The sequence below is a fragment of the Rhinatrema bivittatum genome, chromosome 16, assembly GCF_901001135.1.
Source record: "Rhinatrema bivittatum chromosome 16, aRhiBiv1.1, whole genome shotgun sequence".
In the NCBI taxonomy this organism is placed as follows: domain Eukaryota; kingdom Metazoa; phylum Chordata; class Amphibia; order Gymnophiona; family Rhinatrematidae; genus Rhinatrema; species Rhinatrema bivittatum.
Window position 1 is genome coordinate 34413524 of NC_042630.1, and position 26926 is coordinate 34440449.

Below are 26926 nucleotides of genomic sequence, written 5' to 3' on the forward strand. Positions count from 1 at the left end.
TCGAGGTAACTCCTAAGGGCAATTGTAACGATAAAACCACCCATCTACGCCTCGTAGTTGCTATGACATGGAGCCAGTTGACAACCCTACTAAGGTTCTGTATGAATGGGGGCCACTGGGAAGCCATATATATATTTTTTAATTTAATTGATCCATGACCTTTTTTTTTTTTTTGTGTTTTCAGTCTGCGGGAGCATGGACATCCGGAATGACGTGTCCCAGTTAAGGAAGCTGGAAAATTGCACCATCATCGAAGGGAACCTGCAGATTCTTCTGATGTTCGGGACCATGAGCGAAGACTTCCGTGGCCTCAGCTTCCCCCGGCTCACCATGATCACGGAGTACCTGCTTCTCTTCCGGGTCTACAGCCTAGAGAGCCTAGAGGACCTTTTCCCCAACTTGTCCGTCATTCGCGGCACGGACCTCTTCTTCAACTACGCCCTGGTGATCTTTGAGATGCCCCACCTGCGGGACATCGGGCTGCGCAGCCTCACGAACATCCTGCGGGGAGGGATACGCATTGAGCGGAACCAGGAACTGTGCCACATGTCCACCATAGACTGGACACTGCTTCTGGAGTCGGTGGAGAACAATTACATCGTAGGGAATAAGCCGGTGGAAGAGTGTGCGGACGTGTGCCCGGGCATTCTGGATGTGGAAGATCCGTGTGTGCAGACCAATTTCAATGGCCGCCTGGAGTACCGCTGCTGGACCTCAAACTACTGCCAGAAAGGTCAGAGATAACTTGCTGCCTTCTCTTGAGTTTTCCCGTTGTAGTTGCTTTTCAATACACCGGAGAAGAGTGCTTATGTATCGAATCAATCCACTCCCAATACTGTAACCATATACGGTGGAACAATTACCCATGAAATGATATCCACCTCTCCCTTAGGATCTAGAACTATGCTGTATTAGTTGTGAGAAATCACCAAACCTATCTCTGCGAGAATAGCCACAAAACTGAAACTTTGTAGAAATGTTTCAACTTCTCTCTTCAAATATTCCAATTGTAAATCTTTCTTATGCAGATAAAAAAAAAAAAAAGTGTTTCAGTGCACTTATCTGAGCTTTCAAGCCGGCACTGACCAGCGTTTCGAGATCAAATTTCTGCGTCAAGGGTAGCCACTTCACAACTCTTGAAAATCCTGTCCACTTCCAGTACCCTTCCAGCTCCACCCTTCCTGGAGTCCCCTGTACAATGCCAGATTGCAGACAGACACCTCCGTCTGAATCTGCATTCCTTCCCCAGCTCAAGTTAATGCTCTTAAAAAAATGTATTTTTAAAATGCTCCACAAGTGCAATTTCGTTTTCACAGGTCTCTTCCCCCCCCCCCCCCCCCCCCACAAGGATTCACTTCAGGTTCTGCAGCTTCAGCAGTCCCACAGGCCAAGCATTCTCTTGACACGTGGCGGGACGGGCAGAGCAGCTGGGCTCCAGGTGCATCCTTCCAGGTGGGAGCTGGCCATGCGTCTCTATCTTCCTGCCCTGTTTATGGAGCGATGGGGTAAATACAGGTCCCTCTCAGCTCATTTGCTGTAAACAGAGACGGCCTGCAATGAAATCTGCACTGTAAACACAGATTCTTATCTCTTCTGCAAGCCTCCTCTGGCTGCTCTGCTGTAGCTTTTCACATGTAAGATGATGAGTCAAGTCAATCAACTCTATAGACTTCAACGGCATCGCTCTCCTAAATCTCTCTTCCCCGCGTCGGTCACCTCCCGAGACTTCAATGGAGTCTCCCGCTTTAATTTTCATTTATAGCATTACAAATGTTTCACGCCTCAGGAGCTCAGCAGGTTGGCAATTTCTCATCTGGTATAACTCAGGTAAGGCTTCTTGTCTTGATCGCCAGTCCCATGATTACAGCTGTGCAATAGCAATGGCTTTGGCATGCCATAATGTGGTAGAAATATGGTAAAGCTCTCATTTTGGAATGATTGTTGTGGGGTTAGCAGTGCGCTCGTAATGCATGAGCAATCACAGGAGCGCTTGTGACAAAACGGCATTGGGCGACTATGATGACTTACCCATCCAGCTGGCCTCTTGGCATCTGTTTAAGATTATGCCCCTAATTGCTGCTCTTCCTTGTTGTGATTGTCACTCTCTCCTGCCTTGTATGTGTGGGGGGGTTCTATGTTGTTGGCGTGGATGCTGATAATATGTGTTGCATAACAATACATTAGGTCTTCTTGCGTTGCGCAATTAATCTAAACACCAGCCATGCGTCTTGCTGACAGTCTTGAGATTTAAAACCCAAATTCCCTCCCCCCCCCTTCCTTAATGTCCAATTTTGTATCAACATCTTGTTTGAAGATTTCCCAAGCCTTACTTTAGAGTTTGAAGCAGAGATCATAAGATGGTAACATGTTAGCATGGTCTTCTATAGCACTTTTTGCTAAACCCATATTGCAAAGTGCATTAACAGGTCATGATCTACAGTTGGGTGTGTTTATACCGTGAATCCTGGCTCAGCAGCCAATTTGTTTTGTGGGATGCTGGTTTTTTGGTTTTTTTTAATTGAAGGAATTATTAAATATATTTGCAGACAGCACTGTAGAGAACTGGGATGCAGTGGTGCAAAAGGCCTGTCTTGGCGAGCCAGATGCGCGTGACAAGGCAGTCGGCCGCTTTCGGAGTGGCAGGTGACGACGTTATCGATAGCTAAGGGCAACGCAAAATGGCTGCACGAGGGGGTGGATTTTAGCATTTTTTTTTTTTTTAGAAACGAGTACCAGTTAAGCGTTTCATGGACAGCTGCATCACATGTGAGTTGCAGGAACCATTTCCTTGCCGTTAGTCTGCACGGATAGCCCCCCTAGTTCCTGGTTTGCTCAGTAGACTTGGGGCTTCAGGTCCATGCATGCCATGGGGTAAAACCAGGACTGAAAAAAATCCTGTCTTGCAGATATGGAGCCATTTGGTAACCCTACTGCCTGTCCCCCTCCTCCCCCCCCCCCCCCAAGGGATAAGATGTATGTTTAACGTTTTTTTTTGTTTTGTTTACGAAGACCTCTCTAAGCTTCCTTAGTCTTGCGAGGGGATGAAGTTGTTTTAACCCTGGAGGAAAGAAGGCCCAGAGGAAGACTGGCTACCATCCTCCAAGACACCCCCCCCCCTCGGGTGGGCTGCTGCAGGAGAAAAAATAGTTATGTTTGTGATGAGGCTCTTGCTGTTAATTTAAGTGTAACCCCCTGGGCTGAGGTCCTCAGTGAGGAATCCAAGGGCTTAAGCTTTCAGACCTCCTGTAATGTCCTTACGTCCCCCTCCACGTTCCAAGAGTCCCTGCCCAGGGGGAAGGGAGAGACTTCGACGAGGCCCTGAGCGTTAAGACAATGCCTGCACACAGCAGTAATAATCACACTGGTGGTGTGGTTTCCAACTTAACTTTCCAGACAACTGATGGTGGATTAGTGAAAATGACTATTTACGAGGTCTTCATGTAATCCAATCCAGTCATATGTCTGATTCTTCAAGAAATCTGTGACTTTGTGATACTTAGTGCATCTTTTTTTTTCATTTCCTCATCCTTGTCAATTGAAAAAGTAGTTTAGAAGCTCCCTCCCGAATTTCAGGACTCTTGTGTCTCTAATCCAATTCAGTTGATGCCCTTCAAAGTCCCCCTAAGGCATATCTCTGTCCGGATGAAAACAATGTTCTCCTTGCTTCTTATTCCAAACTCCTGAGTGTCCTTGTTGATACCTGAAGGGCATCGTTTCACTCCTCTCTTCGCTATCCCGGCGGAGGCGTTAGCAGTTAACACCGGATGGGTGCCATTGGCCTTCTCTGAAACCCAACTTCCCCCTCTTCTCAGCAACGAATGAGGGTTCTTCCTGGGTCAGTGGGGGTCTCGGTGTGACAGACTGCTCAGCCTCCTTTAGAGGGCAGCCCTGGGTCCAAAGGGGAACACGGCAGAGGATAAAAATTAAACCAGCTTTCAAACGGTTACCCAAAATAAGGAAAGAAGGGTGGATAGAATAGAATGGCTTCCCCCAAGGGTTTAAACTGGAATGGATTAGAAGGTGCCTTACTCTCAAATTTCTTTCTAAGAAATCCCAAGGTCTTTTTCCCCCAAAATAAAGCAAAACAAGAAGCAAGCATGAAAGCGTGCTGCCTCTGGAAACGGCAACTCTGAATCCATGCCTCCAAAATGCTACCTTGGGTTTATATAGGCTAGGACTCGACCATTAATGCCTCCTACATGGGGGAGCTATAACCCAACCAAACCTAACTCTTTTTCCCTACCCACTTACAGCTCGATCCAGTATCGTCCGCTCGAGGATTGCCCGTCTGTAACGTGCTCGTAGCGCACAATTCGGGCGCGCAAGGCAGTTCAGCGATACAGTCTCCAGTTTCACGCGTCCGTATCGCTTCTGAAAACAGACGCATAACCCTTTCCGCACCCGGCATGTAAATGAACGAAAAAGCTGTATAATGAAGGAATTATCTATTCCCCTGCGATACTGTAACGGGCGCTGATATTATCTCCTCCCTAACCCGCTGTTCTGCCGCGGCCTTAACCTGCTTGTTTACCGCCTCCCCCTAGTAGGAGTTAGTGTAGTGTAGTGTAGGGTAAAAACATTGCTTACCGGCCCTGGTCCCGTCCGGTCTCCTGCAGCCCCGTCCGGACCGGACGGGGCTGCAGGAGACCGGACGGGACCAGGGCAAAAAAAAACAAACGAAAAAGTAGCAAGGCTCGGGCCTGCTATGGTAAGTGTAAAAAGTGTAAAAAACAAAAAACCTGTGTGTTATATAAAAAAATAAAACAATTTAAATACCTGTCGGAGGGCCGTGGGTCCAGGCGGCCGGTGGGCGGCGGGCAGCCATCAGCGGCATCCGGTAGTCCCTTCTCCCTTCCTCCCTCCCTCCCCTGCCTGGATGAGCGCCAAAATCGCACGGGCGGGTCGGCAGCGGGGGGGGGGGGGGGGGCGGCAGCAGGATCCGGGAGCGGCGGGTAGGCAGCAGCGGGGGCCGGGGGGGGAGCGGCAGCGGGGGGGGGGGCAGCGGGGGGGGGGGGGCGGCAGCAGGATCTGGGAGCGGCGGGTAGGCAGCAGCGGGGTCCGGGGGTGGCAGCGAGATCCGGGGAGCCAGCAGCGGCAGCATGATCGATCACGCAGGCAGGTAGGTGGCAAAGTAAAGATGGCCGCCTGCACGGGAAAATCGTGCAATTGGCCGCTGAAGACGTGACGTCACGACGTTTGGCGTCACGGGGTGTGACGTCACGTCTTCAGCGGCCAATTGCACGATTTTCCCGTGCAGGCGGCCATCTTTACTTTGCCACCTACCTGCCTGCGCGATCGATCATGCTGCCGCTGCTGGCTCCCCGGATCTCGCTGCCACCCCCGGACCCCGCTGCCGCCTACCCTACCCAATTGCACGACTGTATCGCTGGAGACTGTATCGCTGAACGCTGAACAGGCGCGCATTCATTCATTCACTGCCGGTGGGGGCTGCCGGAGAGGCAACCCCCACCGGCAGTGAATGAATTCATTCATCCAGGCGGAGGAGCCGGCTGCTTTCGCCACCGGCTCCTCCGCCTGGATGAATGAATGCGCGCCTGTGCGACCCCTGCGTTTCGGCGCTGAGGGGTCGCACAGGCGCGCATTCATTCATCCAGGCGGAGGAGCCGGTGGCGAAAGCAGCCGGCTCCTCCGCCTGGATGAATGAATTCATTCACTGCCGGTGGGGGTTGCCTCTCCGGCAGCCCCCACCGGCAGTGAATGAATGAATGTGCGCCTGTGCGGACCCGGCCTAGATTTAACACGCGACCGCCCGCCGGCCGTCTCGAACTAACGCGTGTCCCCCCGCCGCCGCTGCCGCCGCGCCCACCCGCCCGCGGCCTAGATTTAACACGCGACCACCGGCCCCCCGGATCCCGCCGGCCGCCTGGACCCACGCGGCCCTCCGACAGGTATTTACAAATTTTGATTTTTACACTTCCTGGTACCTGTCATTTCAAATGTCATTTGAAATGACAGGTACCAGCGCACCCAGGTTACTGTATAGGCGCTGTATTAAGCGCCTATACAGTAAAATGGGTTACGCGGCCATAACCCTTCCCTACCGCTTTAAAGCCGCGGCATGCATTTGCATGCGATTAGAGGAGAGTATCGGGGAGTTAGTGAAGAGAACTGTGCGTGCGGGGAGGAAGGGTGCGCCTGACACTACCGCACTGTTTTTACCGCGGCCTTACTGGATCGAGCCGTTAGTTAGTTCTTTAGTAGAGAGTAATTAATTAATAATGCAAAATACAAAAAAGTTATTACTCAAAGATGCAGAATTTTCCTCCAAGGACTGGTCCCTCCAGAATGCTCTCGCCCTTTGTCACTGCCCGACGTCTCCACTCCGCCCTCCTCACCTCCTTGGCGACTCCCTCTTGCTCAAGTGGAAGGTTGGCTGCCGCGGCGTCATTCTGCCGTCTTTCACAGGAGCGGCTCGACACTGCAATCCGCCATGTTTCACAAGGCCCTAGGGTGCGCGCGTGCCCCGACTGATGTACCAGCAAGGGCGCGAACCTCAGGGGCGCCCCCCTGAGATGATGTCAGCAGTACCGGATATATAAGGTCTTAGAAATCACTAACTATTTGAGTTAGCAAGGGTTACTCTACCTAAGCTGCTTTACCTCCTCGGACTTACCAGAGGTACCCACTTCTCGGGGGCCTCGCTCTTTGTTTTTCACGTCACAGTCAGGAACCGGCACTCGCTCCTCGAGGGCCCATGTTCCCAGACTGGTTGCTGAATACTTACTCTGCCTGGAAGTCATCGCTGCCTACTACACCAGTGAGTTACCATCTCTCTCTCAGAGCTTTCCCTGGAACCAGGTACTCGCTCCTCGAGGACCTAACTCATTCCAATACCTGGGCTGCTTCTATGAGACTATTGTGTGAGTGTTACCATCAAGGTTCTGTTCCTGAACTCTGCATACTCTGCCTACTCACTATATTGAGTTTCTCTACAGTTCAGTTATCCAGGATCGCTGTTCCAGTACCTGAGGGACTACAGCCCTGCCAGGCACTTCCAGCTCACTACTGCCACCTCTGGTGGTTCAGTATACTGCATAATAAAAGAACGTGTGTGTCTGTCTCCTAACTCTGAGCCTGACCGGAGGTCCCTCTCGGGATCTTCCCCCGGGGGCGTGGTCATCTGCCACCGGTCCAAGGATCCACCCACAACTACATCAAACACCAACACCCTTCCCCAGGCTCAACGATCCTTCCTCGGCTATCTCTCTCTGAACATAAATTTTCCAATATTGTGTGCATAATTTGTACAGAATTCCCCCAGGAGTAAACCGGTCTGCCTGCAGTTGAGGCCTAGGATCTGGAGACCAAACTAAACCAGGCCCACGCACAATTTTTTGTCTCCTCTTTTAACTTTTTTGTCTTGTTAAGAGTTGTGTGGGTTTTTTCTTTTTTTTTGGCTTCCACAGCTCCTGTGTTTTCTTTTAATTAAGACTTGACAGCTGTCACAGTGAGAACTTGTAAACTCCGCATTTTTTTTTTTCAGCTTAATCAAGGTGCTGAAAATAGAGGACGGCCACATGTTTTACCTTTTTTTTTTTTTTTTCCCCCCTCCCCCTCCTCTAAGCTCCTAGCTGGACTTTGACCTACAGACGGGGCCCGGCTGGACCGGACAAGTTAAAGCTTATAGCACGCTCTTGATTTCTTACTAATAATGTGAGCTTTACTTAATGCAGTGAAGTTAAAATTCATTGTCAGCTAGATGAACAGCTGTGGCGTTTTTATTTTTATTCTGCTCAATAGCTGGCTAGCATTTTGGATATGCTCACTAGGTGGCCACCTCCTTTTAAAAAGAAAAATAAAAAACCCCCGAGCTTTAAAAAGAAACAATTTTTAAAATACTTTTTTTTTTTTTAATGGCTCCAGCTGGAGGTGAGTTGGTTTCCTGCCACCTGTGGTGCATGGCCGAGGATGCCCTGTCTTGTGCTGGAAAGACCCTTTCTCCTCCTCCTCACATTTGTTGCCTTCCCGACAGGGTGGCGAGAGGAAGTTTGGAGCAAAAAGGTCAAGCATGGATAAAGAGAGCCATGTTGAGCAAGTGTTTTGGCAGGATCTCTGTCCTTAGACCTTCCATCTGATTCTCTCTTCCGGGCTTGGTTTGTGTGTTGTTTTTTTTTAATTTTTATTTTTGTCTTAAATGATTATTTTTTTTATATTGTTTACTTTTATTATTTTATGTTGTATTTATTTTATTAGAAATTTATAATTTTTCTTTTTAATGTAACACGCTTTATCAAGCGGGATATTGTGTTTTAATTAATGAAATGACCTCCTTCGTTAGGCCTTTCCATCCGGCTGTCATCAGGGAGCCATCATGCGGCCCTTGTGTCTTTGCATCAGGTTCCCATCAGGGAACTACTGGGCACAGGCACTCTTTGGCCTTCTTATCCAACTGCAATCAGGGAGCCATCGAGCTCAGCCTCCCTCCCTCATCATCCAATTCCTATTAGGGAGCATGGCTCCTCTTCTCTCCTCCACATCATCACACGCTTGACATGCCTTTGTTTATTTTGTTGGCATCGATAGAAGTTTGAAGCGCGGTAAGAACGTTGCCAAACTTATGCCGACATGTGGTCAGGGAAGGTGTCTGTTAACCCACCACGATCCCGTTTCTGGGCGTGGTAAATGGAGGTGCCACGGCTACCGTGGTATCATCTGAATGGCACCACCTTCTGCCGGAATGGACCCCCGGTGCTTTTGGCAAGTTTTTTTCGACTCCTGCGCGGCTTCCCTTGGCACTGTTGGCCGGGATTGTTTTCCAGGTTCCCCTTTTATGTTACCTCCAGTGACGGGGGATCGCCAGCTGCATTTGTTTGAAGTTGATTGTGTGCGCAAATATTTCCCGTGAATATTCTTGGGGGGGAGCGCCATAAAGCGCAGCCTCCTATCCGTTTCCGAAAAATATTTTTACAGGAGACTTTTTTTTTTTTCTTTCTCTTGGAGGAGGGGCCCCACTGGTTCCTCCTCTTCTCTTTTTCATCCGGCTCCGTTGGAACCTGTACCGAGATCCCGTGGCCGTGAGCCTTCAGTTGCGTCTTCCTGGGGATCCCCCCCTCCCCCTACCACAACCACCATTTTAATGTCGTCCCTCCCCACTGTTCCCAGTCTGGTCCTTGCAGCGACCCATCCTGAGGCCGGGAATCGTATACAGGGGCTCCTCCTGGATTCCCGTTATCACGAGCTCTAAATCCGGCCACCATTGTACTGCATTAGTACAATGCAGTACGATGAAAAAGGCAGGTAAAACATGGAACAATAATAAAAATGAACTCCTCTTAAAAACACAAAATACAGCTGCACTTAACCTCAACAGGAACTCGCACACTTGTATTGGCCTCTGCCCATAGTTGCAGCGAATATCGGCACATAAGAATTTAACAGACACATTACTACAGAAGGAGAGTTTTGTATCGCTGCCTAAACCTTGGAAAACTCGGCACAGAGACGTACGCTTTTTGAGGCAGAAATATCCAAATTCGAGGGACCGCATGTGAAACAGATTTAATCTGGCTACTCTGACCGGGGGGGGGGGGGGGAGCACCTTCCTGACTGGTGTGAAGAGCAAGCTGTGGCCTGTGCTTCACCAGCTTCATTGACGCCTCTGGGCCGTTGGCTGGAAAAGGTTTTTAATGGCCGACGTTAGAACCTTGAATTGTGCCAGGGATACAAATGGCAGCCGGTGTAACACGCTTTCAGCCGCAGCCATAACCGCCACCTGTTCACTGCCGAGTCCTGGGGTGACTGACAGTTTTCTTAATCTCTTTGGCAGATCCAACTAGAGGGCATGAAAGTAACCCAAGCTTGCCATGATGGCGGCATGGACAATGGTGGCAAATGTAGCCCTCTGTTCTGGAATGACACTGCTCCCAAGGACCCCCACAAGTGTTTATAACTGGGGCTGTCTTCACCCTTCTCATTCCCCTCTCTTTTATCCCCAAGTGGTGGATTCTTTTTATGGGGGTAAAGGCAGATCTTCTTGGCCCAGGCACTAATGATATTCCCTGTGTTACCTTGGCTCTTCGGGACAGGTGCCCTTACGAACCAGACAGGACTCACTGGATGGGTGTTCAAATTAAAATTTACTGTAATTCCTCTTAAAAGAATCAACAGATGGAAAATAATGTCCAGCTACGTCCAGTGTCCCCAGATTTCCAAGAGCCAGGATTTGACTGCCCTTTAATTCTGTGGCTGCGTCCCTCCAGGCGGGAGCTTGGAGCGGATTTATCCTCCATGGGGTGGAATGAAAATGTCCCAAGGTGGCTGGGGAATCCTAACAGTGACCGCTCCGTTCCCAAAGTACCTGAGGTCCTCGTTGAACCCCAGACTTCACCTGGCAGTGTCCTGTGTCCCAAGGTGGCTGGGGAATCCCAACAGTGACCGCTCCGTTCCCACAGTACCTGAGGTCCTCGTAGAATCCCAGACTTCACCTGGCAGTGTCCTGTGTCCCAAGGCAGCTGGGGAATCCCAACAGTGACCGCTCCGTTCCCACCGTACCTGAGGCCCGCGTCGAATCCCAGACTTCACCTGGCAGTGTCCTGTGTCCCAAGGTGGAAACTCCGTTGGCTGTCTCCAGATGTTTTGTCTCCCTTGATGGTCCCTCTTCAACAGAGGACAGGCCTATACTGGAACCAGTTACTAAAGTCTCCAGTTAGGGGAAAAGAAGGGGAAAGAAAACATTCTCCCTTTCCCCAAAAGTTGGAAAAATACACAACTTGCAAAAACACGAATCAGGATCTCTTCTCACATCTGGGTGCTGCAATCTCCTCTTATGCTGGTCGAAAAGGTATGTGGTCCCTACTGACCACCCCGGGCAGGGATACAGCCTGCCAGGAATAGACCGGGTCCAAACTTCAAAAACCAGAAATAACTGTAAAACCTCTTACTGCCCCTCGTCCTTCCGGCCCTATTAAAGGAACTGGCGTGGCCTGTGCCTCTCTTCTCCTATGTCAGACTGGGGGGCCTAACTCAGAGAGCACGCATGATGCGCATCCCTCTCTTCTGAAATCAAACTACGTCGGCCCTCCCCTCCCCTCACCTAGACTAGGCCTCCCTTCCCCCTCCCAGAGGCTGTGAATGAGCATGCATGGGCAGCCCCAGCCTTGCCACCCGGGTCGCAGAACTCCCGGCCCACCGACTGGAACTCCCTGTGGGGGGGCTCTGCTGCCTGAGTCCTAAACCACCAAAGGCAGGCCTTGCTGTGCATCTTCAATGAGAGGGGTGGAAAAAAAAAGCAGACTCCTCTCTGCCTGCAACCCCCCCTCCAAGTTTTGTTTAAAATGGGGGAGGGGGACTGTCGAGGAACGAGTCCGTTTTGCCACTACTCACCTTGTAATTCCTCTTTCTACGGTTTGTGGCAAAACATGTGTGTTGTGTGTTTTTATTTTCAAAGTCTATTGCAGCATGTTCACAAAAATATTCATAAGATGGTTGACTGCCAACATGTTTCTCGGAAAATAATGGACGGAGACGTTGAGTAGTTGATGTGAAAAAGTTTCCGTACCTTCACTTGAATATGTACGGGAGGTAAAGTGACTTGCCCCGAGGGTGGGTCACACAAATAACCTGAATCATATCTCTATGCTTTGCCATCTAGGCCTACCCCAGTGTCACTTTCGGTGTCTAATGCTTGCAACCTGTAGCAATATCCACTAATATCTCTGACTGTGGTATGGAACAAAATGAAATGCAACCCTGTAACCCGATATTGCTTTCTGCTGCTTCTCCTCAGTGTGCGCCTGCGGCCCTGGAATTGCCTGCACCGGTGCTGGCGGCTGTTGCCACCGCGAGTGCCTGGGCGGGTGCAGCCAGCTGGGTGACAGCCGGGCCTGCGTGGCCTGTCGCAGGTTTCACTTCAAGGGCCACTGCCTGGACTCCTGCCCGCCGCGGACCTACGAGTACGAGGGCTGGCGCTGCGTGACGGCCGAGTACTGCGCCAGCCTGCGCAAGGTCACGGAGAACCTCCGCGACTCCTCGAAGTTTGTGGTGTACCGCAACCGGTGCCTCGCCGAGTGTCCCTCTGGCTACACGAGGAACGACAGCAGGTAAGGAGCTGATCGTGGTAAACGCCTCTCTTCCATATTTACTGCTGCAGGGCAGGCTCCTCTCCGGTGTACTCTCGTGTGGTTGGTGGTTATTTGTAGTGATACGAACGCTGATTAATTCTAGTCCATTGTGATTTATATCAGTGAGCAGTGGCGTGACGATCTTGCACTAACCTTAACCCATCCTTGTAGCACAGGCTTTGCTTCTTCACCAGCGGGGCCATTCAGGGTTTGGATGAGTCTTGGCCTGCACCTACCCTGATAGATCATGTCTTCAGTTCCCGTTTCTCTTTATAATCCCACTTTTTTCTAAAAGGAAAAAAAAACTGACCCAGAGTAGCTTCACTGGAGGTGTGTCCTTTCCTACCTGCTGGAAATACGATGGCTTATCTGTAAGATAGTTTTAATTATTTTTCTCCCTTTTAAAAGCTTAGGTCGTAGTAACATAGTAGATGACCTGCTTAGAGTCCCATGTCAGACCCATCTCTTTGAGATTTATTTTAAAACCAAAAACCCCCGACTCTTTCTAAGCGTCACCTTCCCATGTTAAACATGTTTCACTGTAATAAATAAGTGGTTACTAGAAATTATTTGTCTTGTCTGTCTCAACTGGCTCGTAAGCTCCATGAAGCTATAGAAATGCTAAGTTGTTGAGTGGCAGTGGTAATGAGGGCAGGTCAAGACTAAATTGGACCATCCAGTCTGCTCAGTTGAGATTCATCTGCTTTGGGTAGATTTCGATACAAATCCCCATTTTCAGCACAGCACCAACTCCTTCCCCAACTCCTCTCCCACCTCTCTCTCTCTCACACACACTCTCTCACACTCTCACTCCCCTTGATATCTGTCCCAAGCATGCTAAAATTTGTTAAAAATACTGGCTTCCACCAACAGCACTGGTAGACACTAGAGCAAGTGAGGCTTATGTCCAAAAAAAAAATTCAGCCTCCCCTACAATTGTCAAAGTTTAATCTCTCCCTCCCAGTAACGCCAATGCCTCCTTGGAAGTCCCAGACGGCCATACCACTGCTGTTTAGGGTTGTGACTGCTGCTCTCGGTCAGGTTACCCCAGCGCTTCTGTACCATCCCCCCCCCCCCCCCCCCCTTTTCACTAGGGAAACCTCTCTGGTTGTCCCACTCTTTCGAATTCCATGGCTGTTTTTATCTCCACCACCCTTTCCACGAAGAAGGGAATCCTCGGCCTTACCCTCTGGAGCCTCTTGCCCTGGGACATTCTTTCCTCCTGTACAAGACGTCATGGCTTGGTGGTGTTGGCTGTCGCCTGAAACCGGTCCGAATGTGGTTTTGCTGTCCTTAACACGCTGCAGGTGACTTAACTCTCTCCTCTTCTGCTTCCTTCCCCCATCCTGCAGCATCTTCTGCCACAAGTGCGAGGGGCTCTGCCCCAAGGAATGCAAAGTCGGCGTCAAGACCATCGACTCTGTGCGGGTGGCCCAGGAGCTGACGGGTTGCACGTACGTGGAAGGCAGCCTCATCATCAACATCCGCAGAGGCTGTTAGTGTCCCTTTTCTCTCTCTCTCTCTCTCCCGGTTCTCTGCCGTGCCGCTGGGTGCTCGCTGTCCCCTGCGGGGACGCAGGGGTGGTGTTGACATAATGCACAATCATATTTCTACAGGAAACCTTTCCTACTTTCTCTTTTCCTCACTGAGGTTTAATACTGGTGCAAAATGTATTTGATATTTTTAGAGCTTAAGATGGGTAATGGAATCTGCTTATATAATCTTATGTCCCGGAAACTTACGTGTAGAACAGATGTGTTATGATGATGCAGCCGAGATAAATGGAGCTGGCATATTGGAAAGTTATTTAAGCCCGCTGGTGTGCAAATTCCAGGAGTTTTGGCAAGCTGACTTTAAAATCATAATAATAGCAGTAGGGTTATACAAGGCTGTGGAGCGTTTTTTGTTTTGTTTTTCTCTTTAAAAGTTTTATGCTGGCCTCTCTCGTGGAAGGCTAACGTCAAATATCCTCCCATGGGAATAAATCCGTTGCGTTTGCGCCCGGTTCGCTTTCACGGAAATCCCCCAGATTTCAAACGGTTCGCGGTCCTCAGATTTCCAAAAGGATTTGTGCACCCGGAGGCCCGGTTTTATGCGCATAACATATTTTGCTTTTGAAACTTATCCAGGGACCGGGCAGGGGGGGAAAATGAAAGTAAGGGCTTGACTAATTCTGTGTGTGCTTTCCCCCCCTCCTTAGTGGAAGGCGTTCTGGGAGGCAGAGTTGGGACAGAGAGAGAGAGAGCAGAGGAAAAACCAATTGCAACTGAAAAGGAAGCCATAATAGAGAAAAAGCAAAATATTTGGTGCCGCAATCCATCGGGGCCCCTCCAGGAATCCCATGTTTGGAGCTGACCCTGTAGAACATGTACTTTTTTATTATCAATCATCGCATTGCAGCAAGGAAGTTACCCTGGGAACCGGGATGAAAAACTGCCCGCCCTGGAGCCAACATGGCAGCCGCTGGATGGACTCGTGTGTGCCGGCTCTCTGGATAGTGCCTTGTTTTATTTCTGTCTATTTGGGAACTTCTTTTTTTCTTTTCTTGGCATGGTGAAGCATAACGGATCCGTGAAAGGGACGCCCTCTGAGCTTCCTGCCTTGGTCTGGCTACGCCAGGTCCTTCGTCCTGAGCGCGGCGACTGCGCACTGTAGCAGAAGTGCCAGCGGAGTCTGGGATCCGGTGTTGCTGGCAGGGGGGGAGCAGCTGGCTTGCTGGAGGCGGATGTTTCGTCGCGCAGTGCCGTCGCCTCCGGTGCGAGAAGCAGGAGTCCGGTCAGAAGTGGAAGAGTCGATGCTCGCGGCCGTTGCTCGGGCCGTGTCCTCTGAGGGCAGCTCGGGTTGCCAACTTTCAGCTGTGAAAATGCCGACCACTTGGATGTGTGAAGTAAAATTTTCACCTATGTCCTTCCACACAGCTATTTTAAACTTTTTTTATTTCTTGCCTTATTACTAGAAAACTATGCACAAAGAAAATGATCCCACATGTGAAAATACCAATAGCATCCCATTAGAACAATCAGGAATCCTACAATTACTTAACTGTCAACCCAACCATTAGGAAAACTAGTCCTTTATTTTATTTTTTTAACTTTATATCACATCCCTTTACCTACCACTGCCATCCCAGGACTGGTGCAAGGATATTACATGCCCTAGGGCCTAGACAAATCTTACAGCCTTCTGTGAGCTCCCACACAAAATTAATACATTTTGAAATTATTGTAACAGATTTTACATGGAAAAGGACATTCAAAGTACAATCTTCTGGGGTAAAAATATCACTTAACAATGTGCATATTATATTTCCATGCCCTGCTGTGGTGGCAGCCTAACAATCTTGCAGAAAAGGCACTTGGAACCTCTATGGTATTAGGCCTGTTGTGATGAGTGTTGGGTGTGGACTTGGCCAGCAGAAAGCCATCAGTAAACTGAGTTACAAATACAATATAGTACACCTCCCAAAGCCAAACCACACTAATTAAAAAACCCTACCTAAGAAAAGGCAACACTGCAAATATTATATACCAGGTCCAAAAATACCAATACACCTCCTATTAAGAGAGCAGAACAGAAAGTACACGCTAACAGAATACCTCACCTCGCTTACGCATGCAGAACACAAATACAGAATAAAGAGACCATAAAGTACAAATAGAAACGTGCAGACAAAAACTGAACTGGAAACTGCAAAAAGCCAGCCTCTGTATGTAGAGCAAAAATGAAAAAACAAACATTGTCAATCCTCATAAAACAAATAAAACCAAGAAATATAAAAATCATAATATTAAAACCATACAAATAAATTAAAAAAAAGACATATTTCAAAATGATTACGGTCTAATTTTTAAAGCTCTGCGCGCGCCAAAATGGCGGACGTGCCGACCTTTAAAAAGGGACGGGGTCTGGGCAGGGTGGAAGTCAACTGGGACAGCGCGCGCCAGCCGGCTGCCGGCGCGCAGAACTTACTCCCACTCCATGGAGCGGGTAATTTCAGACACACAAAAATGAGTTTGTTTAGGGTGGCGTTAGAGGTTGGGGAGGAGAGAGGGGAAAGTTCCTTCCCAGTCCGTTCCTTTAATTGGAGCGGACTGGGAGGGAACTGGGGATGGCCCGATTGCGTCGCCGCACGTTTTTTAATAAAATAACCCCCCTTGCGTGCACAGGTTAGAACCAGCGCACACATGCGTGCGCCAGTACAAAATCGGGCGCGCATGTGCACGCGGCTATCAGATTTTATAACGTGCGCAGCAACACACGCATGTTATAAAATCGGCATGTCCATGTGTGCCTGCCGGGAATCGCGCACATATGGACGCCCGTATAGGCCTTTAAAAATGTACCCCTTAATGAATTAACCAGCATCCAATAAATAATAACATATTAAAATTTTTAGAAAATTACCAAGCATCAATAAAATGTCAAAAAGCAGACACATCTCATAACATCCAATAGTTAAAACAAATAGGAGTAAAAAATAACTCCAGCTCTCCATACCTGGGAACTTTTGCTTTCCAGTCACCCTAAGATTATTGTGGATTAGTGGGAGAGAGGAAGGGTACACACTTTATCCTCTCTCTTTCATATACCCAAAATTCCTAATATACATATTCATTCTCTCATGCACACCTCTCTCTCTCTCACACAAACTCACAGACTCTTACAATCATTAGCTCTACTTTTTTCACAATCTCTCTCTCTCTCACGCGCGCGCGCACACACTCACTCACACATACATACACACACACAGGCTCTCCTGCTCGCTGGTCTTCTCTCCCACAGACACACACATACTGGCGCTCTCTCCTCCCCCCCCATACACACACTGGTTCTTACACATGGTGCTCTTTCCTTCCCTCACAAACACACATACTGGCTCTCTCATACACGTTGGCGCTGTCTTCTACACACACACACACACACACACAGCACTCTCTCCTTCCCTCACACACACACACACACACTGGCTCTTTCACACACATTGGTACGCCCTCCTTCCGTCTCTCTCTCACACATACACACAGTGCTCTCGCCTCCCCCCCCCCCCCCCACACTGGCTCTCTCCCACATGTTGGCACACTCTCCTTCCATCTCTCTCTCTCACACACACACACTGGCTGTCTCATACATGTTGGTGCTCTCTCCTTCCCTTACACACACACACACACACACACACACACACACACATACGTTGGCCCTCTCTTCTAAGTTGGCGCTCTCTCCTCCGTTGGCACGCTCTCCTTTCTATACACACACAGTGCGCTCTCCTTCCTACACACACTCACACACACACACTGGCTCTCACACAGCTCACTCTCCTTCCGTCTTTCTCTCTCTCTCACACACACAGGCTCTCACACATGTTGGTGCTCTCTCCTTCCCACACACACACACACACATGTTGGCTTTCTCTCCTTGCCTAACACACACACACTTTGGCTCTTCCACACACCGGATATGCCCCCTTCACTCACACATGCACACTCACAGGTTCTCCCCCCCCCCCCAGGCTGTTTCACACTCATGCTCTCTTCTTCATACACACTTTCTCTCCCACAAAGGCATAACCTCTTATATTCACTGACTCTCCCTCAAATATCCACACAAACACACTTGTTCTCTCTCCCTCATACACACACCAGGCACTCTCTTCCTCAAATACATGGGTACTGTCTTCCTTACACACACGTCACTCTCCGTCCCTCATACATTTTCTCTCCTTCCCACACACAGGCTGACATTCACTGGCTTTCTCACACTCACTGACTCTCTCTCCCTCAAACAGACAAGGTGCTCTTTGTTCCTCATACACTTTCTCTCCCTGCCATGCACACAGGCTGACACACACTTCTCTCCCAATCACATACAACGGCTCTCTCCTTCTCCCTCTCCTCAACAGGCTCTATCATTCAAGGCTCCTCTGCTTCAGCACACCAGCGGCCTCACTGTGCCTCTTGTTCCTGCTGCGGGCAGCAAGGAAGATGTTGAAGGCCCCACTAGGCCTCTTCATGCTGCGGTGAGAGGGGAAGTGTATATGGGCCCTGTTGGGCCGTGTCCTGTTGTGCCATGGTTGGATGGGGTGAAATGCTAAGGGCCCCGCTGAGCCTCTTCTGTTGCGCAGGGTGGCATGCTATTGCCCAGGCAGGTGGAAGGGAAAGGGAGATACCGGTGGACCTGCTGAGCTTCTTGCTGTTATGCGGCAGGTGAGATAGGGAAGATGCAAAAGGCCCTATTGCTCCTATTCCTGTTGTGCCATGGCCAAGAGAAGAGAGATGACATAGGCCTCTGCTAGGCCTCATGTTGATTTGCCGTAGGTAGGAGAGGATCTCTTAGCTACCAAAGATAGCAGGGAGAAGAGGCATGTGCTAGGCTTCAAGCAACTCCTCCGCACCAACTTTGGCTGTGGCGTTAAACAACAGCCACTTCAGGCAAGTGTTTGAAATGCAGCTGCTGCGCTGGATTGGAGGGTTAAAATCTGGACAATTTCTGGACATTTTAACCCTCCGGCCAGCTTCCAGACACTGTTTTGAACATCTGGACTGTCTGGAGAAAATCCAGACCGTTGGCAACCTTAACTGCTCCCCAGAAGGGCATGCAGCCATTACGGCATTCAAGATGAGTCCCGTTGATCAAACTCCCCGAAGTCACTTTGAAACGTCTATGGAACGCCGTGGCTTCATTTGAACAGATGGATTTTTCTTTAGCATCACTGGTAGATATTCATCCTCATTTTCAAACTCTGGAAGCCGGTGTAGATTTCCAGGATAAGAAAATTGGGAAGCTAGAGATTTGTACTATACAATTGAATTCGGTTCAGATGAGTCTGATTCAAAAGAAGAGCACTGTGCATCGCAGGTCGAAAAACCTGGAAAAGTCAGCTTGATTTTTGAGCTGGCATGCGCTGAATTCACTGATATCTATCCCCCTGCTTCTTCCACTTGGAGCTCTTTAACCATTCTCTTAGGGAAGTTTTATGAGTCCCTGATGAGGGGTTGCCCCCGCCCTTCTGAGAAGAAATTGGTCGAGGGCAATCAGGTGGTGATAGGGGATTAGCCGATACCTCAACGCACAGCTTGTACTCAACTGGCTTCCTTGAGAGGTCTACAGACGATGTGACCGGGGCCAGCCTGCTGATCACTTTTGTGTTTCCCTCAAGATTGGAACTCTACATTACATCTGTCTTTTTGGAACCATCAAGCATTATTCAAAAGTTTAAAAAAAAAAAAAAATCAAGGTTATTTCCCGATTTGACTAGGCCAACACGAGCATAGGAAGAAATGTATTTTGGCGTGTCATGAGGTTTTGGCACTTCCTTGTTAACTGCATTGTGGTATTGGTAGTGGTAAACTAGAGTTTGGGGGATTTTTAGCTATATCAGTTAAGATTTTTTTCTGAACTCTTAAAGTCAGACATGAGTTATCACATGATAGTCAAGTGTTTGGTATAAATGTAAGATAGTGAATCCAGACATTAGACTTTTTTTTTACCTGTTTCTTTTGCCTAGCCCCCTAAGTATTTTTTTATTTTTTATGTTGCTGGCTTCTCTCTAGTTGTGGCTGCTTATGATGTATGTATTAAGAATGCTATATTAAGTTCCTGGATTTTTTTTTTCTGCATATGTACTTCTTTCTTGTCTCATCAAATACTGTATATTTAATTAAAAATTAAATACAAGTACAACACAAAAAAATCAAAATAAAACATAAAGCTATCCCAAGAGACAACTTCTTGCCACTCAACTAGAAATTTACATCTCTGGATAGCTTTACAAAAATCAGAATATAGACATCTTTTGGTTATCTCCTTCCAGGGTCGCATCATGACCCTTTTTTTCCTTGAGATGCTTTTTTTTTTTTTGTCTTTGTGACCACTGTTTGCCCTCTGCCTGCAGATAATCTTGCTTCCGAGCTGCAGGCCAGCCTGGGACTCGTAGAGACCATCACGGGGTTCCTGAAGATCAAGCACTCCTTCGCGCTGGTCTCCCTGTCTTTCTTCAAGAACCTCAAGCTCATCCGGGGAGACGACATGGTGGACGGGTAAGGCCCACGTGCGGCTTTGATGGGCCACGGCGTTTCAGGCGCTCTGGTCTGCCTGGCAATCGGTCCTTCCCCTGTCGTGCCGGCGCTGTATTGGAACGAGCTTCACCGGACAGCTCAGACATTTTGCGCTTTTTGAAGTGGGAGCGCACGCTACATTGGGATCAGCCTTTTCCCAAAAGCCAGAAAAAGCACAATGCAGACCCTCCCAACTGGTGGGAGCAATCTGGAGAATAATTGTTGAGTTTATCAAAATCTCTGGTAGCAAGCGTTAACTCAAATGGACCCAAAAATGAATTGGGGAGTAGGGGTTGGGTGCAAGGCTTGAAAGTTCACCTAAGGGCAGAGGTTCCCAAAACTAGAGAGCCCCAGCTAATCAAGATGTCCACAATGAACACATGTGTGAGAGAGAGAGTTGCAAGCACTGTCTCCATTGCATGCAAAACGATCTCATGCATATTCATTGTGTACATCCTGAAAACCTGACTGGCTGGGGGGTGTACCCAGGAAAGGTTTGGGAACTACTGATCTAGGATGCCAAATGCCTTTGCCCCGGTCCTTCGCCCAGTGCAAGGTACTTATCACTGCACTCTCACAGGCCGGAAGGAATTACCCAACTTTATGCCATGTCCTCGGGGGCCCTTGTAGACCGGAAGAAGATTAGAGTCAAGCTTGCCTTGACCCTCATAGGCCAAAAGAAGGTAGAGGTGTACTTGCGTTGGCCCACGTGAGCTGGAGGGAGGAGATGGCGTGTGGCTGCACTTCAGTCAGCCAGCACAGAGAGAAGGAAAGATGCAGCAGTGGGCCGACAGCATCGGATTAATGGGGGATGGAGGAGGAGAGTGCCGGGGTTGGGAAGGCAAGGGAGGCTGAAGGTCAATATGGGAAAAACTAAAGGAGATCTATCCATGAAAGTTTGCCTGGAGCCACTAAAGTGGTTAAAGCGATCCTGTGGCTATCCTGTCCAGTTAGCAGTCTGCTGCCTCCTCCTACCCATCTTCTTCTCTCACTATCCATCATTTACCCCCCCCCCCCTCTGTTCTCTTCCTACCCTTCCACCTCCCTTTCCCTCTTCAATCTCATGTCCCATCCCCCACCCCCTCCCCTCAGGTTTCTTGATCTTTGCTTTACAAAACACAATCTAACACATATGCAGCTCCGGGCATCTTCCCCCCCCCCCCCCCCACCCTTTGTGCTACTTCTGGTCTGTAACTGCATGACCTCTGACCTCGCATTAGGTTTGCTTTAGGTAGATCGAGCAAAGACCAGCAGTCGCTCTGGAAGGGATGAGTACAAAGTGAGTTTAAATAGAAGAGAGAGCATTGTTCAGAGAGACAGATACCTGTGCTTGGGACCAGAGAAGTTAATTTTTAACTTGCTAGCCATAATATAGACTGCTTTCTTGCTGACATTGTTCTCTTTTTCTCCTATATTTCCTGTTGCATGTTTTGATATCTCTAACTATTAATCTAGCTAGTGTTTTTAGATTTTTGGCTAGTGTATTGAAATAAGTGTGTTTGTAGTTTATAGAACAAAGAGCTGCTATCTGCAGGAGCTGTTTGGTTCTTCCTACCCACCCCTAGGCTTTTTCTTCCTAAATAATTCCTGTAAGGACTTGGTTAAGTGAATAATAAGGCTATATTACTAATCTAACAACTTGTATAATAGTCACTATTAGCAGAATGGCTTTTATTCAGTGTAACGTTTGGGGTGCTTATGTCCCAAGGCTTACCATTTGGCAACTTAAGGATTGTCCAATTTGTTTTCAGCTGTCTGCAATGAAAAAGCAGGTGATGCATTTGAAAGAGGAATTGCTCAGGTTTCAAAAACACCTGCCCTATCTTGATGCAATCAGAATATCTTCTTCAGCTTCCTCAGAAGATTCGGAAACCCAAGAATAAATGGTTTACCGTGGTATCTGGTAGAACAAGACATGTGACTATAAGACACCCAATCTCCCCAACTGGACAGCATCCTGAATTACCCACCCTCACTCCCACAGAGAAGTCAGACATCCAAGATTCAAAATCCCAGGAAAAACTGGATTACAATCGGCTCTGGCAGAATAAGGCCCGTGATGAAGAGACACCCTCTCTCAATTGTTACGCTTACATAATGCCTTTTCTGCTTTGGAAAATACACAAGCCCCAGCAACCGAACACGAAGTGATATCTGAAAGGGACGTAGTCACCCAATGCCCCCAGAAACCCTCCAACATGGTCAAATGTCGTAAAACAAAGCTGCTTCTTCTGGGAGACTGTCATCAGAGGAACCAATTTGGGAACTCAGTTTGATGGGAACACAACAGTTAAATGCATTCCAGGATGCTCAGCCAATAGAAATGCAAACCCAGGTGATCAGTGCAATTATAGAAGAAAGTAAGAAGGCTGATATCAATGTTATCCATCTGGGGACCAATTAGACACATGCCAAACACTCTTACCTTTTCAGAAGTATTGCTTGTTCATAGAAAGGGAAAGGCAAGGTCATGCCACATAGATAAACTTCAATGCCGGGCTCAAGACCTGGTGTAAGGAATGTGGATTTGGATACATTGGAGTCTGGGGCCGTGTATGGACTATATATGGTAAGGATGGCCTACATCTGTCTGTGGCAGGAAAGAGGATGCTAAGTGAAAAATTCAGAGCATACATTAACAGGCATTTAAATTAGGGACTAGGAGGTGGCCAGGGAAGGTGGAATGTTACCCCTAACTAATACAGGAAGTGGGAAGAGAAAGTAACAGTCAGTTCAGAAAAACAGAGAAGGCAACTAGGAAGAGCAGCTGGAAAGCTATGACCACAAATGCCCGTAGTTTGAGCAATACAATCCCAGACCTGCAGGCCCTAATATTAGAGGCGGAATTGGACATTGTTGCTATTACGGAAACATTGTTCATGGAGTCTCATCTTTGGGATGTAGCCATCCTGGGTTATAAATTGTTAAGGAAGGACAGAGAGGGCAGAAAAGGGGGAGAAGTAGCTCTTTGTGTCAAAAACAATATCCAAGCAACTGAATTGCAAGGACCATAGTGTAAAGAAGCAGCATTATGGACCATCCTAAGAAGAGTGGTGGTGGTGCTTCCATTTTTACTGGTGTGAGCTCAGGCCTCCAACCCAAACGGATGGATTGGACAGAGACCTGATCGAGGACATCCAAAAGGTGGGAAAGAAGGGAGAAGTGTTGCTCGTTGGAGATTTTAATCTGCCAGATGTGGTTTGGAGCATCCCTGCTGCAGAATCTACCAGAAGTAGAGAGATAGCGGATGCCCTGCAAGGCGCTCTGCTCAAACAGAATGGGAATGGATCCCACGAGGGAGGGCGTGAGCCTCAATCTAGTGCTCACTAATGGGGATAATGTCTTTGATGTTTGGGTAGGGGCTCTCCTGAGCAGTAGTGAGCATCAGACGTTATGGTTCAATATTGCAAATAGGATACAGAGAAGTCACACCAAGACCCAGGGTTTGAAGTTCACAAATATGGACTTTGTCAATTTGGTGATGTACCTGGAGGGAGAACTGGAAGACTGGGAGAACAACGGCGGGCCAAATTAAAAGAAGCCATTACAAAGGCAACCACTCTATATATTAGAAAAGTAAAGAAGAGTAAGAGAAAAGAAACCAATCTGGTTCTCTAAGGAGGTAACTGAAAAAATTAAGGCAAAAAGAACAACATTTGAGAAATATAAAGGATCTCAAAAAAAAAGGAACACAAGGAAGAATATCTGTTAAAAATGAGGAGATAAAGAAAGAAATCAGGAAAGCAAAAAGACAAGTGGAAGAAAGGATGGCCAAAGAGGTAAAGAGAGGAGATAAAACATTTTTTGAATATATCAGAGAAAGAAGGGAGGCCGGAAGTGGTATAATGAAATTGAAAGGTGATGAGAGATGAAGAAATGGCAGAAATATTAAACAAATACTTCAGCATGGTGTTCACTAAAGATGACCTTGGAGAAGGATTGATGCTGGTTGACAAAAGCATGGATGGCAGTGGGGTAGATGTGACCCCATTTACAGAAGAGAATGTATGGGAAGAGCTAGGAAAACTCCAAATTACTCCATGGGGCCGGATGAAGTTCATCCCAGGATGCTGAGGGAGCTCAGAGATGGGCTGGCGGCTCCGCTGAAGGACCTGTTCAATAGATCCCTGGAAACGGGACTGGAGCAGAGGGATCGGAGAAGAGCGGTGGTGGTAGCAGAGAGGAGGCTGGAAACTACAGGCCGATTATTTCACCTCGGTGGGTGGGAAATGGAGAATCTGATAAAGGAAAGGATAGTGAACTATCTACAATCCAATGGAGCTGCTCGACCCGAGGCAGTATGGATTCACCATGGGAAGGTCCTTCAGGCAAATCTGATTTTTTTTTTTTTTTTTTTTGATCGGATGACTAAAGAATTGGATTGAGGAAGAGCGCTCAATGTGATCTACTTAGATTTCAGCAAAGTTTCTCATACAGCTTTGGAGTGAACGTGGATTACAAACTGGTTAACAGATAGACAGCGTGTAATGAAAATTGAAAATGAAACCGACTCTGAAGAGAGAACGGTGTTAAGCAGAGTGCCGCAGGGATCGGTGTTGGGACCTGTTCTGTTCAATATCTTTGTAAGCAACATTGCGGAAGTTATAGAAAGTAAAGTTTGTTTATTTGCAGTTGATACTAAGATCTGCACAGAGTGAACACGCCGGAAGGAGTAGAGAGAATGAGAAGTGATTTAAGGAAGCTTGAACAATGGTCAAAGTTTATGGCAGCTGGGATTCAGTGCCAAGAAGTGCAGTCATGCATCTGGGGTGCAGTATCCAAAAGAGCTGTATGTGATGGGGGTGAAAGACTGATGTGCACGGAGCAAGACAGGGACCTTAGAGTAATAGTGTCTAGCGATCTGAAGATGGTGAAGCAATGTGACAAGGTGATAGCTAAAGCCAGAAGAATGCTGGGCTGCATAGAGAGGAATAACCAGTAAGAAAAAGGAGGTGATAATCCCCTTGTGCAGGTCCTTGGTGAGGCCTCTCCTGAAGTAATGTGTTCAGTTCTGGAGACCATATCTCAAAAAGGGACAGAGACAAGATGGAGGTGGCCAGAGAAAGGTGACAAGAATGGTGGGGAGTTCTCCATCAAATGACTTATGAGGAGAGATTGAAGGACCTAAATATGTATACCCTGGAGGTGCAGGGGAGACAGGATACAGACCTTCAGATTCCTGAAAGGTTTTAATGATGCACAATCGACAAACCTTTTCCATGGAAAGAAATCAGTAGAATTAGGGGCCATGAAATAAACTCCAGGGAGGTCGACTCAGAACCAATGTCAGGAAATATGTCTTTACAGACAGGGTGGTGCACGCCTGGAATGACCTTCCGGAGGAGGTGGTGAAAACAAAAACAGTGAAAGATTTCAAAGGGGCCTGGGGTAAACATTGTGGATCCCTAAAGGCTACATGATGGAAATGAAGACAAGAGTGCATGGGGGTAACTTGGTGGTATGGCAGTTACTACCCTTAATCAATAAGCCTTCATACTGTTGATGCAACTCCAACAGTGCTCTTTGCTTTAACAGCAGGAGGAAAAGAAGAAAAGGAGAATTAGATTAGACAGCAACCAACAAGGGCTCTGACTTTGACGGTCTGGGAAACTAAGTATGGGGGTGTCCTGTATGGTGCGGCAGATGCTGCCATAAGCTTTTTGGGCAGACTGGATGGACTGTTTGGTCCTTTTCTGCCATTTCTATATGTCTATATAATAGCGATTAGGCAATGGATATCTGAAGAGATTGATAGATATTTGCTTGCTTATATGTGCTTACAGGATGGTTTTTGTGGATTAGTGGTAAGAGGGATGAAAAATCTAGATGATGGTTCTAATATGGTGTACTCACGACCCTGCGTAGTATAGCATCTCCTGGTAGCTGAAGGCAAGTTAGAGGACCAGCAAAATATTGGTTACCTAGGAAGGAAAATGTTTGCCTATCAGTCAGATGGTATTTAGAAGGACAGACCCATACTGGTTAAGGAATGACTTTTACTTTCTTCTCTGTCCTGTCTCTCCCCACAAAAAAGTCTTCCAAGTCAATGTATTTCAATGGGGGCTTTAATAGGTGCCTCTTGAAGTTACTTTGAAGGGGCATTCATTCCAAGACATTTTGAAAGTTGATCACCCTCTTTTCAATTTCTAAATGGCTAGACCTAGGTAATCAAAACTTTGTATGAAAGTAGGCTCTTAAGAGGACATCTGACCTTTCTACTTTTTCAAAGTTGGTGAGGGATTTGGTGGTGTGGGAGCATAGAAATGGGGCAAAGTTGACTATACTTTCCTATGCATGGGGGAGGATAGGTGGAACCAAAGCTGTCTAGAATGTCAACACTGGCTTGGCCAAACTTCTGAAGTGCACGGGTTTTATTTGGCCCTGGTTTTGTTCTCAGGAATTACACTTTGTACGTCCTAGACAACCAGAACCTCCAGCAGCTCTGGGATGGAAACCATGAAACCCTCTCCATTCCCGTTGGCAAAATATACTTCGCATTCAACCCCAAGCTCTGCCTTTCAGAGATCTACAACACGGAGGAGATGACCGGCACCAAAGGCAGGCAGAACAAAGCGGAGATTAACCCCAGAACCAATGGTGACCGCGCCTCCTGTGAGTACCTGAGTACCATGTGTCTGCGCAGCGGAAATCTGAAGAAAAATCTCCATGTTAACTATGAAACATTTGGGTTATTGATGAGCTGCTTATCTGTGACTTCAAGCTCGTACTTGTCCAGAAAGCTGGGGATTAGAACCATGGTACAGGGAGGTAAAGTTGAGGAGAGGGCACAAG

At 47.9% G+C, this 26926-nt stretch overlaps 1 protein-coding gene across 1 annotated transcript in view; it reads left to right on the forward strand.

The window, feature by feature from the left end:
• INSRR (insulin receptor related receptor) overlaps window positions 1-26926 on the forward strand; it is an 82009-nt gene that overhangs the window by 26724 nt on the left and 28359 nt on the right. The window contains exons 2-6 of the mRNA XM_029581587.1: window positions 185-733; window positions 11747-12059; window positions 13433-13575; window positions 19972-20116; window positions 26532-26746. Of these exons, the coding sequence (XP_029437447.1) occupies window positions 185-733; window positions 11747-12059; window positions 13433-13575; window positions 19972-20116; window positions 26532-26746 (1365 nt within the window). The remainder of the gene's footprint in view (window positions 1-184; window positions 734-11746; window positions 12060-13432; window positions 13576-19971; window positions 20117-26531; window positions 26747-26926) is intronic.